Raw genomic sequence first — 18,876 nt, 5'->3', positions numbered from 1 at the left:
TACCCGGGGTTTGCTGGCCAGGCAACCAAGCCTGATCAGCTGGCCCAGGTCCAGTCCAGAGGCCTCATCACAAACAGAAAAAAAGGTGGTTCCTGAGAAACAATACCTGAGGCTGGACCTGTGCCTCCACATACAAGGACATGGACACACACACACACACACACACGGACACGGGGACACACACACACACACACACACACACACACACACACACACGCACACACAGCACATGTACACCAATCTGGGAAAGATGAGCAGTAGGAAGAGGAGAGCAGTGGAGGTCGTACAATGGGTATCAAAACGTGGTTAGCTAGGAGGGATAAGTTCTAGAAACGTGCTTGTCATTCAGGGAGAGTTCTGAAAAGCCAGTGTTGTGCCCTGGGAGTAGCCATCCTTCCTGGGTGTCTCTTCTTGTGAGGGGGCATCGCAGGGTTCCCCCCAACCCTCCCGAAGGCACGTGCTTCCAATGGGCTCTCCCTGCCCTCCTTCTGGACTTCATGGTTTCTGTTTCCAGGGATCAAGACACAGATGATTAGGCTGAGGTAATGGGAATCTGGTGTTCCCGCCCCTGGTACCAGCCTTGGGGTCCTAGCAACGCAGAAGGTTCCTGGAGTCATGTTTCCTGATGGGGCTCATCCTGGGAATACTGCCTGGGCCTTCAGTCTGGTCATCCGTGCACCCCTCAGCCAGGTTGTGTGGACATGGTTGCTTCCGACACTGTGATGGTTCAGGGTTGCCAGGGGTTCCGGTGTGTTAGAGCCTGGCAGCACAGAGGACTGAAAGAGGCATGGGAACAGTTCTCTGACATCCAAATCCAGAATGTATATTTGCTCCTAAAGGAAAGCAGCCATGTCTGTCACTCGGTGACTGCTGAGTGACTGGGCCCTTCCCTGGGCTAAGGATCAGGATGATGTAAGGACTACAGATGTACACCCCACTCTCAAGCAGTTAGCTCTGCTGAGAAGTCGGAGCTGGTTCTCACACAACATTGCGACAGCGAGCATCAAACCATGGCCAGTGCTGGGCCAGCCGAGGGCACTGGATCTTCATTGCAGCTTTGTAAGGTGCTACAGTAGAGAGGACTTGAGGCTACAGGAGTGAAGTGACTCACCGGGGACCTTGGCTGCCCTGTGGCAGAGCACAGGAAACAAAGCCCAGGTGGCCTGTGACCTCACGGAGTTCAGGCAGAGGTGGCGTGGGTTGCACCTCACTCTTCACTCCCTGCGTGTTTCAACACACAGTGGGAGAGCTGGAGGTGTGTGCTGTGGACACTCCCTTTTGGGGTCAGTTTATTCCTTACTTTGCACAGAAGCAATACAACTCAGGGTACTTCCTGTGGATTTGAGAACAAACTTGGCAGAGGTGACAGAGGAGTCTTAGGTCCTGCCAGTCAACTGACCAGCATGTCACCAGTTCATGTGCAAGCCCATTCCAGAGCCCTCTCTGTGCCAAGTTTTACCAGAGCCCTGAGCCTTAGGCAGCAGTGGGCATGGTCCGTATAGTCATGTATCTACACTGGCTGTGCACATAGGCAGAGCCACAAGGCCAGTTTCAGATGCCTGTATTTTGCCTCAATCACCTGGCCCCGTGTCTTCTGTCACTGTCATTCACTTATTTAACAGATACTTACTGATGGTCTCCCATATGCCAGGCCCTGTGCTTGGCACTGGGTGAGAAGACAACTTAGTCCCTGCCAAATGTTGCTTAGAGTTTTTAGGGAAAGCCAGACATGAAGCAATGTCACGAAAGATAGGAACAGAAGGGGACATTCTGGATGGCCAGAAAAGTTGAGTTGTACCCAACCTAGTCTTGGGGATGATGAGTGTCAGAGAAATCCTGTTGTGGAAGTGAAGGTCTTGGTGGTTCCCCCAGGATGACTGTGAGTTACTCAGAGAAGGAAGGAGCGTCGGTTCCATCTCAGCTATCCTTCAGTGGGACAAGACCAACTCATGAAGGACATGAGTGTGCCACGGGGGTGTGTCAGGCCCTGGGCTTGCGCCTGAGGCAGGGAACACAGAAGGAACTTAAGTAGACTGAAGGAGTGTTTGCCATCTCTATCAGTGCTCTGTATGCAGGAGTCTGAACCACAGTCAGACAGTGCGACTGGCCTCAAGTTTTGTCCGAAACACAAAGAGCCACAAAGCCAACTCAGCCACACGTCAGGGGCAGGCTCTTCTCCGTACAAGGCCTGCCTGTTCTCCACAGCTCTGACCTCCCTCCATTCTCCTGGGTGAAGGTCCTAAGTCTTCTCTTTTGTTTCATTTTAGGGTTTTTTTGTTTTTGTTTTCTTTTGTCTTTTGGACACAGGGTTTCATACAACCAGGGCTAGTCTCGAACTTGCCGTGTAGCTGAGAATGGCCTTGAACTCCCATCCTCCTGCCTCCACCTTCTGAGTGCGGGGATTACAGGGATGTGCTACCATGCCCAGCTCCTGGTCCCCTTCTTTCTTCAGCTCCTCTGAAATTCTTCTTCACTATCTGCCCTTCCTTTTGCCAATCAGTTCAGCTGCTGTGAGCTGTTTATGCATGTCCAGGCAAGGTTTGGCAGGGAGGTTGGCCGAGGAGGAACTAGGAGACTCCTCAGTCAAGGAGGCAGAGGTCAGTCCTGATGTAGAGCCTCTTGATGTGTGTCCAGAGCTTCCAGCCACAGGACAGTGTCTTCTGCTTTCCTCCCTGCTCTGTTCACTATGATCAGACTGAATGGGAAATGGCCCTGTGCACTTCAAAATAGGTTTAGTTGCAGTTTGGCCCAGGCTGTGCACCTGACCTCTCCCTTCCCGCCACAGGAGGTGAAGCTGGAGTTAACGAGAAGCACAAATGACCACTGTGCCTTCCCAGCACATGGCTTCTGAAATATTTATGGCTGCTTAGGAAATGAAATCTCCTGGTGTGATGATGCTGGGCTGGCGCCCACAAGGCCAAACAGCATTCTTTCCACAAAGCCAGGTGACCGAGCCTGCTCTGGTTTGGATGGGTTTGGTATCTTGTTTGCAGTGCGGGGTGGGAAAAGCTAACACAATTTTCAGCTCAGCACAAAGCCTGAAATGGGGGAAGAAAGGCACTCAGCAAATAACGTTTGAATTGAGCGAATAACTCTTAAGGATCTTTTAAAATATCCGTATCTCTACACCATTGCAGATTGGCCTTAATTTTTGTTTGTTTTGAAACAGGGTCTCCCTGTAGCCCCAGCTATCCTGGAACTTGCTATGCAGACCACGCTGGCCTTGCTCTGTCTCAGATCTCAGAGATCTGTCTGCCTCTGCCTGGTGTGTACTGGGATTAAAGACGTGCACCACCACATCCAGCTTCTTACCTTTGATGGTAGCTTTTCAGGCCTGAGCACATGCAATTGAACTTTCCTTAACAAGCTAGATGTAGTGTCACACACCTGCAATCCAAGCACTTGTGAAGTGGAGGTAGGATGTTCAGGATTTCAAAGTCAGTCTCAGTTATATAGCGAGTTCAAGGTCCACCAGAGCTACAGGAGACTGTCTCAAAAGCCAGAAATTCTGCATACACCACACACACACACACACACACACACACACACACGCATGCATGGATGCACACACGCACACACTGTCCCTAACATCCGTCTGTAATCTTCTATTTCACGTGACATCATTTAGCCTGTGTTTTTTGGCCCCTCGTGCTCTGAGCATTGCCATATTCTTCAGCTTTTGCACTTTGTTTTTGCTTTTCCTAAAACAGATCAAAGGGAATCACTCCGCTCTATACCGGAGTTAGAAACCTATTCTTGGTTGTATTTCCCACCTCTTCTAGCACCTTATAATCCTATAGGCTTGAAAGTGGTTCAGGAAAATGGAACAGAAGCTCAGGTCTTCACCCTACCGCAGTGGCATGCTCGGCTGTCTGCCATACTCAAAGGGCAGCAGAGCCATAGCCCCCAGGATCCTGTCCATAGGTCTGACCATCCCCAAGGCAGCCACATCCTGCCCAGGGAGATGGAGTGATCTTCTGAGAGGCCTTTAAAACACAGCAGCCGACTTGATGATCCCTCTCCAGCTCCCACCCCCAGAACATCAGCCATCCTTCCACAGGAGGGTGAGGGGATGGAAAACTCACGTTCTCATCCTTTAGCCTCACAGCCAGCACAGCACAGAAATTAATTCTATCACAAGCCTGCTCTGTGTTACTGCGTCGGCTCCGAAATGTTCATTTTTAATTTATTTATAGCTTGTCTCATTCCTCAAAGGAGTTTAGGCAGTTCTAAAAATAAAGACAATGAAACAGAAAAAAATATAAGTTTTTTAAAAATCACGACCAGGGGAAACATGCCTTAGAATAAAATGTCAATTATCACACGCTTCCTGCCTGCCAAGCGTCCCCAGGAGGTGTAGGCCATCATTTACTTGGCTTTAGCTGCCCCTCCTGTTGGAAGTTTCCAGTCTGTCTGTTCAGGGCGGCTTGTTGCTTCAGCAGTAATTGTATTTTGAGGTGACAGAGCTGCAATGGCATCATCTTGCTGACAGCCTTCCCCCTTCTCTTGAATGATTATTCAGCATAAATGCCCTGGAGACGGATTACAGGATCAGGAGGTCGGGACTGTGTCGCTCTAGCTGCAAAGCACCAGATTGTTTTTGCTGAGAGTGTACCTAGCCCCAACCCATCTCCCAGCTTACCCTGAAGCTGGAGGGAGAGACCAGTTCAGGAAGGACGGCTCCTGGCTTGGGGCGGGGGTGGAGGGCTGCTTCTGCAGCGGAGCCCTCCCCATTGGGTCTTTGTCTAGATGGACAGGGGCGGGGCAGGAGAGAGACCCCTGTCCCCAGGGTACCTTGGAATAACTGGCTGTGAGAAGAAAAGCAGGGGGTCTTCAAGTTTAGAGCTATGTGGCTGGTGATGGTCAAGGGTGCAGGACTGACAAGTGTGTGTTTACCTTTCCTCGTTCTTCTCAGCCACTGACGGCTATGCTATGTCCAATCACCAGTCTGGGTTCTTCATACCGCGGGTGTGAACAGCAATGTTTATACTACCCTGGAGACAACTGTAAGGCGGGACAGTAGCATTGTGTTGGGTTCCTAGAGACCTCCCAGCCTTCCTCAGGAAGGGCAGTTGAAGCACGGCCACGTATAATACAATACTGGTATTGACTAAAGACCTGAGGGTCTTGTGGTCAGAAAGATGACCAGTGCCCAGGGGCTCCAGCTGTAATGACAGGACACAGTCTCTCCTTTCAGATTAGAAACTCACCTAGAGATAGGAATGCCTTTCCTAGCTACTTGGAAACTCCCCCAGGAGCATGTCCTCTGTCTCCCTGTCATATCAAGGGTGTCCTGAAAGACCAGTTCTTGTCTCCTTCTGTGACTGAGAGCCCCGGAGTGCAGGGACCATGCATGTACTTGTATCTGTCTGGGGTTCTCTGAGGGAGAGCTACACCTCCAGTGTACCCTCTGTGTGACCTGCTGGTACAGGGTTGCTGAAGTAAGGGGGCAGCCAGCAGCCTCCCAGAGCAGTGCCAACCATCTGGACTTGAGAGTTCAGAAGATCTCACTGTTTACCAGACAGGGGCTGCTTAGAAGATGGGGCCCTATGCATTGGCTGAGCCCTTCACCTTGGCTACTGGCTCCTGCTTCCTGGTCTTTGGGCTTTAATGAAGCTAATTACAGAACAAGGCTCTTTTCTGCCTGGAAAGGTGGAAGGTGGTGAAATGGAATGAGGTGGATGGGACGGTCCCTGCAAGGTTAGGTCTGGGTCCAGGCTCCTGTGGAATTGGCCTAAGCTAGTCACTCATGAGGTAGGGTATTCAAGCTTAATTTAAGACTCACAGAGCCTGTCTCACATCTGACCTTGGGAAAGAACTTGGACATATGAACATGTAAATGCAAAATATAAAAGCCAGGTACATATTCTGAGGCACAGGGAAGGTAAAGGACCTGCAGAAAGAAACAGAAGGTGCACTTTGTGGGGCTTTGTCCTGCTCTGTGCTCTTGAGTCCCTTTGAAGAATCTGAGGGCACACTTTCAAAAACTTATTTTACATTCATTCATTTATTAGTTATTTAATTGTGTACACATGGAGATCAGACGACAATTTGTGGGAGTTCTCTCCAGCTTGTGGGTTCCATAGATTAAACTCAGGTTGTCAAGGTTGGCAGCAAGTGCCTTTACCTGCTAAGCCGTCTTGGGCCCCTGAGGCTACACTTCTAACAAGATGAGGATGGGGCGTCTGCTACCACTGCCAGCTGTTTGACCCGAGCAGGGACCCCCTCCTTCCATGTAAGGATTTATGTTCTCCTTGGTCAAAGAGTTGGAAATCCTTCCCCAAAGCCATAGCAGACTAGGGAGTGTGGCTTGAGGACTTGGGGGGCGAGAGGTGGAGGAAGTAGTAGCCTTTGGGGCTGCTGACCCCTCCTGCGGCCCAGTCATCTTCTCGGCCTTCCCACGGGGCTTCCTTCACCCCTCCCTCATGGGGCAGAATGAGAGCACACAAGCTTTCATTTCAAGGCTTATGTCTCAGTGATGGGTCGGGGGAGGTGGATCAAGAGGCCTTCTGGAAGCAGGGTAAGGAGCTGCAGGTGCCCCCTCCCTGTGGAGCTGGAGCCCCCACTCTCCTTCCTCACACAGAGTCACCCTTGTGTTTCCTCCGCAGTTTTCATGAACACAGCCATCCCCATTGCGGCCGTCCTCATCGTAAGTGGCCCTTTCTCCTCATGGGGTGGGAGGGGCAGGTGGAGAGCTATCCAGGTCCTGCCCTTCTGCACAGGAACCTTGGAAGGTGGGTCCCGAGGTGAGGGTGGGGGTAGACAGAACCCTCTCCACCCCACACAGACAGAGCCTCTGTCCAGGGCCTTGGGGACCTGAGACCTAGTACTTAGAGAAATGAAACTTTCTTAAAAATAGTCATGGGGCTGGGCTGTGGCTCAGTTGGTTGAGTCTAGCATGTACGAAGCCCTGGCATCCATCCCCAGCACCACATAAACCAGCATGATGGCACATATCTGTACACCCAGCACTTGGGAGGTAGAGGCAGGAGGGTCAGAAAGAAGTTCAGAGTCATCTTCACCTACATAGTAAGTTCAAGGTCAGCCTGGGCTTCGTGAGACCGTGTGTCAAGAAGAAGAGGAGGAGGAGGAATGGGAGAGGGAAGGGGATGGAGGGAGGGGAAGGTTAATGAATTTTTTAAAAGCTATCCATATTTAATTACAAAAATATAAAAACATTTGTTGTAGAAATGATGGGAAATTCTGAAAAGAAAGTGTAATGGGAATTAAAATCCCCAAGTCCCACTCGCCATCTTCAGGGTATGTCTTTCCAGTCTTTTTTAAGGCAGATGATATGTCACATCTACCGAAATAGGATCGTGTTATATACACAGTTGTGTAACCTGCCTTTTCAGATTAAGACTATACCATGCACAGTTCCTCATATCACACTGTGGCTTTCCAAAGTGCTTTTGACCAAAGCTGTGCACAAGCTCAGCCATGGGGGCAGGTGGCAATGCCCTACAGAAAGGCCCAGGCCCCCACACTCCTAGCTGCCCATTCCCCCCTGTTTCGAAGACTGTGGTTCTTTAAAAAGATGTCTTCATTTCCCCTGGGTCCAGCATCCCTGAGCTGTGGCAGTGTTCAGGCGGTCAGGCACGCTTGGGAATTCATTCTCAGAATGATTTACTGGCCTGATTCCTGGCCTGTGCTTTGGGAACTGGGAGTAAGAGGTTTTGGAGTCAGCCAGGTATCAGGGGACAGGACCATGGGAAGGAGGTGGCTTAGCAGTAACTATTTTTGCATTTCTCCTCAGTCTGAGGCCTGGGGAATGAACACAAAGATTTCTAAGCAGAACATTGAGCTGATTCAACCTCAAGGCTCCTCCCCTCCCTGCTTATTCCTGGGTCAGAGAGGCAAGACCAGAAGGGAGCACCCCTTCCCCAGCATGAGTCCTAAACTTGCTAAGACTGAGGAAGATGACTTCTGTAACTGGAAGGTTCTCCACATTCCCTATGAGCCCTCAAGCCTCCTTTCAGAGCCATGTGCTTCTAGGGTCCAAAAGGGACCCACACAGTGAGTCACCCTGTCTTCCCTGTGTCTCTGTCCACAGACTTTCGTGGGCCATGTCAGTTTCTTCAAAGAGTCTGACTTCTCACCCTCAGTGGCCTTCGCCTCCCTTTCCCTCTTCCACATCTTGGTCACACCTCTGTTCCTGCTGTCCAGTGTGGTTCGATCCACCGTCAAAGCCCTGGTGAGGTGAGAAAAGAGTCCGTGGACAGACAGCTCATGGTTTGCTCTGGCACACCTGGAACCATAGCTATTCATCCCAGGACACACCTGCCCATGATCTGGGCCTCCCTCAAGTAGCTGTTATGGGGAAAGAGTCCATAATGTTTTTTATAGCAATTAACATGGTATCTGGCATATAGTACATGCTCCCCTAAATAGTAGCCATCGTGAATAACAAGTCTTAATCCTAAATCATCTTAACACTGGACAACCTTAACTCTAATAGTAACTAATAAACCCCCCAACTATCCACCCTTCAGCCTCGTCATCTAACTAACCATCTTTAACATTAAATTCACCTTAACTAACCAAAGACACTTGCAAAGCAGACTATTCCAGCTTACTGTCAACCCTCTAGAAGAGGACTGTGGGACTGTGGATATAGCTAACATGGGCAAGGTCCCAGGTTGAACCCCCAGCACCATTAAAACAATTTTTAAAAAGTCATAATCTTGGACAGGACAATGCATCTTTGTAATCCCTGCACTTGGGAGATGAAGGCAGGAGAATCAGAAATTCAAAGCCATCCTAATCTGGGTCTCATGATACCCTGTCCCCAAACAAAGAAAACTGGGCAGTTGGGAGGGGAGTCGTTCATAGGACTTAGTGGGTAAAAGTACTTGCCACCAAACCTCACAACCTGAGTTCAGTCCCTGGGATCCACATGGTAGAAAAAGAAAACCAACTCCCAAAAGCTATCCTCCAGCCTCCACATGCAGGCTATAGCATGCACGCCCACACACACACACACACACACACACACACACACACACACACACAAATGAAATAAACATAATTTTTTCCGATAACAGAGTTACTTTGATAGAGTAAAAAATAGAGGTTAAGCCCTCTTGTTTCTAGAACTCCAGGCATAAAAAAGTCCTAGTAGCATTTGTTACCCATTGCCATGAAGTTGCCCACTGGTCCATTCTCCCCCAGCATGGACTTTGTGGGGATACCCTTGGGACCAGGTAGCGGTTCAGAGCTGCTCTCTCAGGCCACACTTCTTCCTCCTCCCCTTTTTCTGCCCTGGCAGGGCTAAGTTGAGTCTCTTTGCTTCCTCTGTAGTGTACAAAAGCTGAGCGAGTTCCTGTCCAGTGCAGAGATCCGTGAGGAGCAGTGTGCCCCCCGAGAGCCTGTACCCCACAGCCAAACCAGCAAATACCAGGCAGTGGTAAGTGCCAGACTTCCCCTAGCTACTAAATCTTGTGCCTGGCGCCATTGGGCCCCCACATTTCCCCCCAGGAAGAGGAACTCTCAGCCTAGAGGACCTTCACTTCCTAACCACCCACAGCCCCTCAAGGTTGTGAACCGCAAGCGTCCAGCCCGGGAGGATGTTCGGGATCTACTGGGCCCACTGCAGAGGCTGGCCCCTGGCATGGATGGGGATGCTGACAACTGCTGCGTCCAGGTAAGTCCTCCACCCTGTACCTCACAGCCAACCTCAGCACCGTCTTCCAGGGCCAAGCTTAGCACCTTCAAGGCGAAGGACCTGGGTGCTGGGTCCTCTGTACAGAGGCTCCCCTGCCTGCCTGGAAGAACCCAGAAGCCAGAGATAATGTTTCTACCCCACCCAGCAAAGGAGCTTCCTTCCACCTCTCAGTAGGGTATATCAAGCAAACAGAGGTCAGTGCCCCACTGTACTGCCCAGGTGGTGTTCCCCAGGAGCTAGAATCAGTGTCTATTGACTTTCATGGGGGAGGGGAGACAAGGGACACCCCACACCGAAAAAACCCCTTGCCTTTCTCTCTCCTTCTGCACCATGGGGGTGGCCAATGAAGATCATCGGAGGCTTCTTCACCTGGACCCCTGATGGCATCCCCACCCTGTCTAATATCACCATCCGTATCCCCCAAGGTATGGCCCAGCTCACCCCTCCAGACCCCCACTCCCCATGTCTCACATGGAGAGGGAAAGCCAAATCAGTGTTTGCTGAGTGCCTGCCCACTGTTCACTCTGGCTGGGCACTTGGGGGTCAGAATGCTAGACATGAGTGAGCTATGCCCGCTGGGAGTCCCTAGACAGGTGGGCTGTGGCCCTCAGGAGTCCATGCACTACATGGGAATGAAGCATCAAGGACAGAGTAATACAGTGGTAGTTTGCTGTCAAACCATCTGTTGCTGACGTTAGGTGAATAGACATCAGATTTGGGTGGACTCAGAGGACGTTTGGAAGTGGGGGTTCTGAGAATGAGCACATGCCCACTGGCCCTGTGGCAGGGAAAATGTTCTGGCAGAGGCTGTGTCAAGAGAAAGTATGGAGGTGGGTCACAGGTGGGAGCCAGGACGGCATTTTGGAGGGACTACAAGGATCTGGGCTCACACCAGGAAGGAGCACTCCGAGGGAGATGCGGAGGATGTGGGAAGTGCAGGGAGCATCTAGAAGGCTAGAGAATGCAGGAAATTCCAGAAGGAAAAGCTCAGGGGAAGAGGACTTCTGAAGCATTCTAGGAAGGAGGGAACAATGAGGGCCCCAGAGCTGGGTGCATCCGTCCTCCGGGGTGATGACTGTTCAGACTGCACCTTGCCCCCTTCCCTTCTGCCGCCCTCTGTCCCCACAGGCCAGCTGACCATGATCGTGGGGCAGGTGGGCTGTGGCAAGTCCTCGCTCCTCCTTGCCACCCTGGGAGAGATGCAGAGGATCTCTGGGGCTGTCTTCTGGAACAGGTAACATTTGCCTCCTCAGAACTCAGCCAGAGAGGGGTGGGCTCTCCTTCCAGCCATTCTTTCTGTGGAGGATGCACCAGGCATTTATTGAGTGCTCCCTGTGCATTCAGTCAGCACTCAATAACTGCCATCATTTTTTCTCACCGTCATTATTCAACCATCACCCTGTGATATGCTTGCTAAACTGTGCATGAATGAGTTGTTGATTCCCTGTAACTTTCATTTCTCATTTTATAGATGAGAATGGAAGTATTTGCTTTAATTCACACAACTAATAAGAGGCAGATCTGGGATTTGAACCTGGTTTTGTTTCACTTTTAGATTGCATGTTCTCTAGGTTGTATTTTCTCCTAGAGTGGAAACTTGTAGTACCAACATCAGGTTCAGTCTTGGTCATCAGCAAAACAAAAGTGACCATTCAGGGTGTGTGTGGAAGGCCCAGAAGCAACCCAGACGAAGGCTGGTTTCCAGACAAAGAACACTGTTTTAATTAAAGAGCCAGAACCCCGGGCAGAGTCCATAGTGAATCTATTATTTACACTCACCTACTTCTCAAAAGCACTTGAAATTGAATTGATAAAAGATGCATCTCAAATGGAGTCTTTAAAGGGCAGGAAAGGAAAAGCCGTAAAAAGAAGAGGGTGGAGGGAGAGGTGTTCAGAACCCGGGCAGAGGACAGCTGTGGTTGCCCCCACAAAGCCTGGCTCTGTGCCCTCCAGTCACCAAGGGAAAGAGGCCCCCAGGCCCCCAACTGAGGTTTACAGCTCTCATTTAGGACTTAAGGGCTGCAGCCAGGCCAACAGAAGGGCCGGCTTTCCCTGCCTGTCGTTTCCAGGTGGAAATAGACTATCATTAAGATGAAAGATTTTGATGAACCTGAGCACAGGGCTGAGGCAAAGGAAAGACTGTGAGACATAATGTCTGAATATTGTGCCCCATAGCCTTGTTCTCCAAACTCACTGAGTGGTGCTTGGAGTGGCAAGGCTCCCTCCTCAGCTGTGGGCTAGCAGGTAAACTCCTGGGGTTTCCACGACAGTCCGTAAGCCTTAATTCAGGGGCCTGGACACATCTGGGAGCAGAGGTGTCTCTGCTTCCTTTCTCTGTCCAACTAAGAGATTTCCCAGTAGTTCACTGAGATGGCCCTGGCATTGATGTGAGCGCACTGTGATAGATGTTTCTATTTATTATTTAAAAATATTAGCATTGCTTCCTTTAAGAAATAGTATGATTATGTTGAAAGACTATGTAGGTTGGAGAACATCCTACTTAGCTTGCAAGTCATCATGCCGCTGAGCCTGGTCACTTCCTCTCCTCCCTGTCCCCTCTCTCACTTCCTCACCCCAGCATCAGCGTCTTTGTGACCACCAGAGGTAGCTTTGCAGGAGCTTGGCCTTGTTAATTTGGCCCCCATCTCTTCTCCAAGATGTACCAACATTCAGGGTCTAGCTGCTGCCTGTCTCCCTCCAGAAACCCTGTCCCTGCCCGGGGGATGCGAGGGGCCTCCCAGGCTAGTGTACACTGGGCACCTCTTTGTGCTAGAAACTGTGCCAGGCACTTCGTTGTCTCCATCATCTTCACCACACTCTGTAAGGTAGATACCGTTCTCCCCATTAAGAAGATGAGTAAACTGAGGTGAACCAAGTTGCCCAGGGTTACCCAGCTCTTAACATGGCAGAAGTGGGATTTGTAGCTAGGTGGGAGACCATCAGCTTCCACTCTGTGCTGAAAGGGAAGAAGTAACAGCTTACCTGGTGGCCTAAAGGCCAGCAGCCTCTGTGTGCTCTCTCTCTCTCTCTCTCTCTCTCTCTCTCTCTCTCTCTCTCTCTTGTCACAAGCCGCTTCATGGCTCCTGGGGCTCTGCCCTCATCAATATTCATCCTCCTCAGCAGATGTCCTAAGCCCATTTGAGGCTGCTGAGGTGCCAAGATGCTTGTTCCTCCAGACTCTGCTTTTCTGTCCTTGGGTCAGCTCTCTCCCAGGCATAGCACAGCATGCCAGGACAGCCTTCAGCTAGCCCTAGATCGTTATGAGACCCTGTTTCCAACTCAGTTCAAGCCTCAGCTCACACCAGTGCATTAACTCGCTCAGCATGTATTGAGTCTGTGCTGCCAGAGCCTGTGCACAGCAACAGGAATGCAAAGATGGTTAAGACTTGACTCCTGCTGTAGATGAAAGGGAACATGATCAGTGTGATACCAGAGAGCAGAGAACAAAGAACTCCACTGTCAAGGAGGGGAGGCCCACTGCGGATGCCCCTTCCAGGAGTGTGGGCTCATCTGATGGAAAAGGCAGGGTTAGAAGAGGAAGGTATTCCAGACGGGGCAACTGTACAGAGCATGGTCTGGGTGCCAGGAGCCCTGAGCGTGTGGGGTGCAGCAATGAGAGACTGATGAAGTGAACTGACTTAGATTAGATGTACCAGGCATCAGAAATAACACTGAGCTCCAAGGTCATGCTTTGAGTGCACACTTAGAAGTGTTGTGCTTCTGATAAAGGATGGTGTGGGGTGGGGGTACTCTAGGGGAGACCAATTAGGAGGAGCTCATTGCAATGGCTGAGAGAAAAAGTCTAAGCAGACATGACTCTGTTGGTGTCTGCTGTTTGTTCTGTAAAACCCTGGACCATCTGGACCACCTATCCCAGAGCAATGAGTTAAATGCCAAGGCTGCATGTTCGATGCCTCTCCTTCATGGAAGGACCCGAACCTGATACTAGGCCTTAGGTCCTCAGAGAGATGTACTTGCAAAGTAAGCCAAGAACAAAATAGCTTTTGACCTGGAGGCCCCTCCCAAGAGTGCATTGCCTGCAGCCAGAGGCCAGGGCCATGCCAGGTCACACTCTTCCTCACCAGGACCAGGCAACCAGAAAGAATTCCAGGAGGCACAAGGCAGGAAGCTGGGAGATTAGGAGACCCAGAGTAGAGAATGCTCTGGGGAGCCTGGGTTCAGCTTGTTGGTTCAACTGCTCATTTATTCCTGCATGAACCAAATGAGCTAAGAATGGCTGAGCAGGCGGGAGCAGCTGCCCTGGAGCCAAGCTGCCTGGGTTCACATTTGGTCTGTGTGTTTTGGAAAATTCCATAAGCTTTCTGTACGAGTTCCCCCTTTTAACCCATTGGGTTGAGAGGAGGATTAGCCTAGCAGGTAGCAAGTGCTCTATAAATATTATGATAAATGTTACTATTCATTCACGTGCCTCTTTGCCAAAGACAAAATTCCCATACTGGTCTTTAACTGTACCTCAGCCTGTCTCTCAGGAGAGACGTAGTGAGCTCCTTGGAGACAGGAACTGCATTTTATTTTTCTCTCTGAACCCATAGTGACTTTAGTAAATGAATTCATTTACAAATGAATGAACTAGGGATCTAGCTTGGGACCTTCACAAGGGAGGCAGCCATTACAAATTTGTCTTAATGTTTCCCTCTCCCACAAGCCTTTGCCCAAGTTGCTTCATAACCCAAACTCCCAGCTCCTCCATACACTTTGGAAAGGAGCCAGTCCTGTGACTGTGCCTCACATTCTGTGGTGATTTGCTGATCTGTCTGCATGGTACTGGGCCCCTTAAAGTTCCCTGGTGTTCCCAAACAGTCCAGTGCAGGATCTTATGAGCTGCTGCTCTACATAGGCTACAAAGGGAAGGATTTTCCCTTGTCCTCAGGGAGCTCCCAAGTCCTAGGCAGACAGGGCTTTGTAGAAGGAGCCCTGAGGTAAATCGAGGGTCCAGTGAGGTCCTGCACAGCTGGAGAGCTGCCTTGAGCAGACCCTGGCTTTTGGTCTCAGAGCTACACGACTGGCCCAGGTTCCCCTTTATGAGTCACACCAGCCCCTCCCTGGCTCTCTGCTTCAGTGAACTGTTAACCTGGGAATTTGCCAGCTCCATGTGTAATCTTTACAAGAAAAGCATGTTAATAAAAAGTCAATATTAGCAGACACACTCAGGTGCAATTCCTTTCCCAGGAAGTGAAAAATAGGGCCATTAGTACCCATACTAGATGACTTCTGATGCCCCCAGAAAGCCAGTAGGAAGTCGGCACCAGGAAAGTACAGAGTGGGGAGAGATTCCCACCCCTGGGAAGAACTGCAAATACAGTTTCCCTGGGGCTCCCTGCTGCCCTTGGCCACCTGCTAAGGCTCCCATGTGCAAACATCTGTGTTATGTGTGTCTGTGCTCCTCAGGGATGTCCTTGCCCTGAGCCTGCCTCAGAGCCTGACTGTTGCCTTGTGGTGGTTGGCTCAAAGGCTACCTCTGACTCCTCTCCCCAGAAAGTGAGAAAAGGCCCCTCACTATACTGCCCTGGGATCTGATGTGTTCAACAGTGCCAGGAGCTCTCAGAGAGGGGAGATAGACTCCTGTGCCCCTAGGTTTCCTTGATGAGGCCAGTGGACAAGAGGTATGGCGGGACCAGCGAGGCTTGCGAACCAGAAAGCCTCTTTAGTTCTGATTCTGCCTCTTCCTAGCTCTGTGACTTTGAGCCAGTTACTTCGTCTTACTGGAACGCACTTTCCTCTGTTAAGACAATGAAAAATACCCTGCCTTTTCTGTATCAGAAAAGGCCTTGGCAACAGTTGAACAGGGTACTGTGGGCGTGGTGCTGTGGGTGCCACAGGCCTTCAGCAGGCAGGACCAGTGCACTGTGGAGACTTGTAAGTCCTAACTGCTTCCCAACTCAGTTTCCCTCTTCTCTTTCTATTTATTCCTGGGCTCTTAAGTGAATGTTGAGGGTCGTGTTAGCTACTCTACATCAAAGTACCGCAGACAATAATGTGAAGGAGGAAAACTTATTTTGGCTTATGGATCCAGACCTTTAAACCCATAACCCTTGTTGGGGTTGATTCTGGTGAAAAGGAACATTATGGCAGTTGGAGACATGTGAAAGGCAAAGTGTCTTCACTTCATGGCTGACAGGAAGCAGAAGCAGGGAGAGACAGGAAGAGGCCAGGAACAAGATACCATCAAGATCCCACCCCTAGTGACCTACTTCCTCCAGCCAGGTCTCACTTCCTAAAGTTTCCATAACTTCCCAAAATAGTACCACCAAGTGGGGACCAAGTGTTCAGCATATGATCCTGTTGGAGACCTTTCATATATAAACTGCAATGGGCATTCAAGTGTTCAGCATATGATCCTGTGGGGGACCTTTCATACATAAACCTCAATGGGGATTTGAGCATTTGATTTTCCCTTGGCACTATGGCAGCCAAGCACTGGGAGGAAAGGACAATTTTTTTTAACAGTTCTCCAACTTCACATCCTCTCCTTCAACCAGTTATGTGCTGTGCTGAGTAATGATTCTCTCAGATGTACTTTACATCTTCTTCTCCTTTGATAGAAAGGAAATGGGGTCCTTTCAGTCAGGAGGCCTGCCTGACAGTCCGTAGCCCGTGAGCAGGGCAGCCATGTGGATCCAAACAAGGCCGTATTCTTCCCACCTCCCCATTCTGCCTGTCTGCATATGCATCCCCCTCCACCCCTCAGTTCTCTCCTGTATCTGCAGCTTCAAGATTCAGCTCAGCTGACTTCTAGCAACTTTTCTTCATTTCTTCCTCTTCCAAATGACTTAAATATTACATTATCTGCCAGACCTGGTGCTGCAAGTCTCCAACCCCATCTACTTGGGAGGTAAAGGAAGGAGGATCAAAAATTCAAGGCCTGTGAGTTCAAGTACAGAGAGAGTTCAAGTATAGTCTAGGCAACTTATCAAGACTCTGTCTCAAATTTAAAAAAAAATTAAAATAGGGATGGAGAGTGTTGCTCAGTGGTGCAACACTTACTTAGCATCTGTGAAGCCCTGGGTTCAATCCATAGCACCACACAAAAAATGATATTTTCTGACTTTAAGAAAATGCACATTAAGGGCTGGAGAGATGGTTAACAGTTAAGAACACACACTGCTCTTCCAGAGGACCCAAGTTTGGTTCCAAGTACCCACATCAGGTGGCTCATAGACACCTGTAACTCCAGCTCCAGGGGATCCAGTGTGCTCTTCTGGCCTTCATTGGTACTGCATGTGCACACAAACACACAGACACACAAACAGACTCACACATATGTATACACACAGAGACACACAAACACACATATGTATACACACATATACATACACCCACACATAATTAAAAAGACTTTTTAACGCACATTAAATTAGGAAAGACATGCAGGTATAAGAAGATAGAAAACGTGATCTCTCGTCTTTCAGCTTCCTGTCTTTTCTCTATATTTTTCCACATGTTTGTGTGTAATCTCCCATGATTGTTTTATACTTCGTTCTTCCTACTTTTCTTTGGGGTCTTGAAACTTTCTGACTTCTGCCTATCTGACTTATTCGCAAGACTTTGAGTCCCTGCATGGCAGTTTCTTGATACAGCTGGACACACAGGTGCCCAGCTTCTAGCTGGCTGGAGGAAACGGTTCCCCCAAAGCACAGGCAAGGAAAAATGGGGTACCCCCAACACCTACATCGGACTCCAGCAACCAGGGCTGGGGAGACAGCTCAGGCTCAGTTGGTAAAGGGCTTGCTGTTGAAGGCTGAAGACCTGAGTATGGATGCCCACAGCTGCCACATAAGTGCTGGGTAAAGCTCTGTAATCTGAGCACTCAGGAGGCAAAGACAAGTGAATCCCTGGGGCTTGCTGGCCAGCCAGTCTAGCTGAATCAGTAAGCATCCCTGTCTCAAAAAGTAAGATGGAGAGTGATTGAGGAAGACACTGGACATTGATTGCTGGCCTCAACATGCATGCTCACACATTCATACACCAACATGAACAGATATAGATACACAGACGAGAGAGAGAGAGAGAGAGAGAGAGAGAGAGCACAGAAGTCAGAAAGTACCTGCTAGATGTCCTGTTCTTTACCTTTTGGCTTAAAGCAGATATACACAAAGCCTTAGGAAGACTCCTGCTTGAAGGCTTAGGTCCACACTAGAAGAAGGAAGTGAACCCAGATTAACACCTCAACTTCCCCTCTTCCTGGCTCTGTCACAGAGCTTGTTCTGCAAGCCCTAGACCTCTGTGGGCTCATCTGTAGAGTGGGGCCAGGATAGAGTTACAGGATGAGACCATGAGGGCAAACAGCTTGGCACTGTGCATTGGAATGGCTATGGCAAGGGCTAGTCCCCTCCCCCTCTTCCCTAATGATCAATATGCCCGTTAACAAGCTCCATTTATTATAGATCTGTCATGTGCTAAGCACCGTGGGGGCTGAGGAAGATGTTCTTCCTGCCTTAAAATCCCACTGGGGTACAAGGCCTGCATAGGCGTGGATGGAGAGTAAGGCGGTCCGTTAGGAGTGCTAATTGAGCAGCTGGGATGAAGATGCACCGAGGCAGGCCTGGCTCCTGTGGGCTGTGTCCTCAGGGAGGCCACGGAGGCACAGACCACATCCTTTGCTACTCTGGAAGCCATCTCCAGAGATTAAGTCATCTGGGCTATGGCCACAGAGTTTGTCAGCTCCTGCTTCTTAGCAGCTTGTAATTGTAAATTGTAGCAATCTGGTGGTTAGAAAAGTCCAGTTAGATTGAATTGAAAGAATGAACCGCAAAGCTCAGAGGAAAGGACCAAAGGGTACTGGTGATGACAGGTGTGTCAGGGCCTCATCGTTCCTCCCCAGAGTAGGAGGGGCATTCGGCAGGCTTCTGTCCATCCCCGGGTTCGTTCCTCCTGGCTGTCCTGACATGAAGGTATCTATCAGAGCTATAGTGTGGAAAATCACTGTGGCCTGATGCCGCCTAAGCATTTCATGGGTGACACTTTAGTTTGCTTTCTCTAACATTTTTCTGGCTGTGTGACTTTGGGCAAGTTGCTTAGCCTCTCAGAGCCTAACTATAACTGCCAAGTGAAGTTGAAAGATCAAAGCAGACGTTCATGTCATTTGTACTGGTGATCATTCTGTCACGGGGCTCATCATAGAGCTTACAAATCCAGTAGAGGAAGGCTGTTTTCAGTGTTGTTCAAGTAAGAACTGGATGACTGGGTGTGGT

At 49.9% G+C, this 18,876-nt stretch overlaps 1 protein-coding gene across 4 annotated transcripts in view; it reads left to right on the top strand.

Annotated features, from left to right (window-relative positions):
* Positions 1-18,876, top strand: part of Abcc8 (ATP binding cassette subfamily C member 8) — a 73,927-nt gene that overhangs the window by 31,708 nt on the left and 23,343 nt on the right. For all 4 annotated transcript variants that reach the window (XM_008833386.2, XM_008833384.2, XM_008833385.2 and 1 more), the window contains exons 11-16: positions 6,609-6,649; positions 8,054-8,199; positions 9,301-9,406; positions 9,527-9,643; positions 10,014-10,089; positions 10,793-10,898. In XM_008833386.2, coding sequence (XP_008831608.1) covers positions 6,609-6,649; positions 8,054-8,199; positions 9,301-9,406; positions 9,527-9,643; positions 10,014-10,089; positions 10,793-10,898 — 592 coding nt within the window. The remainder of the gene's footprint in view (positions 1-6,608; positions 6,650-8,053; positions 8,200-9,300; positions 9,407-9,526; positions 9,644-10,013; positions 10,090-10,792; positions 10,899-18,876) is intronic.

Source organism: Nannospalax galili, unplaced genomic scaffold (genome assembly GCF_000622305.1).
Source record: "Nannospalax galili isolate Female #2095 unplaced genomic scaffold, S.galili_v1.0 scaffold1857, whole genome shotgun sequence".
NCBI classification, from domain to species: domain Eukaryota; kingdom Metazoa; phylum Chordata; class Mammalia; order Rodentia; family Spalacidae; genus Nannospalax; species Nannospalax galili.
This window is presented reverse-complemented; position numbering and strand designations above follow the sequence as displayed.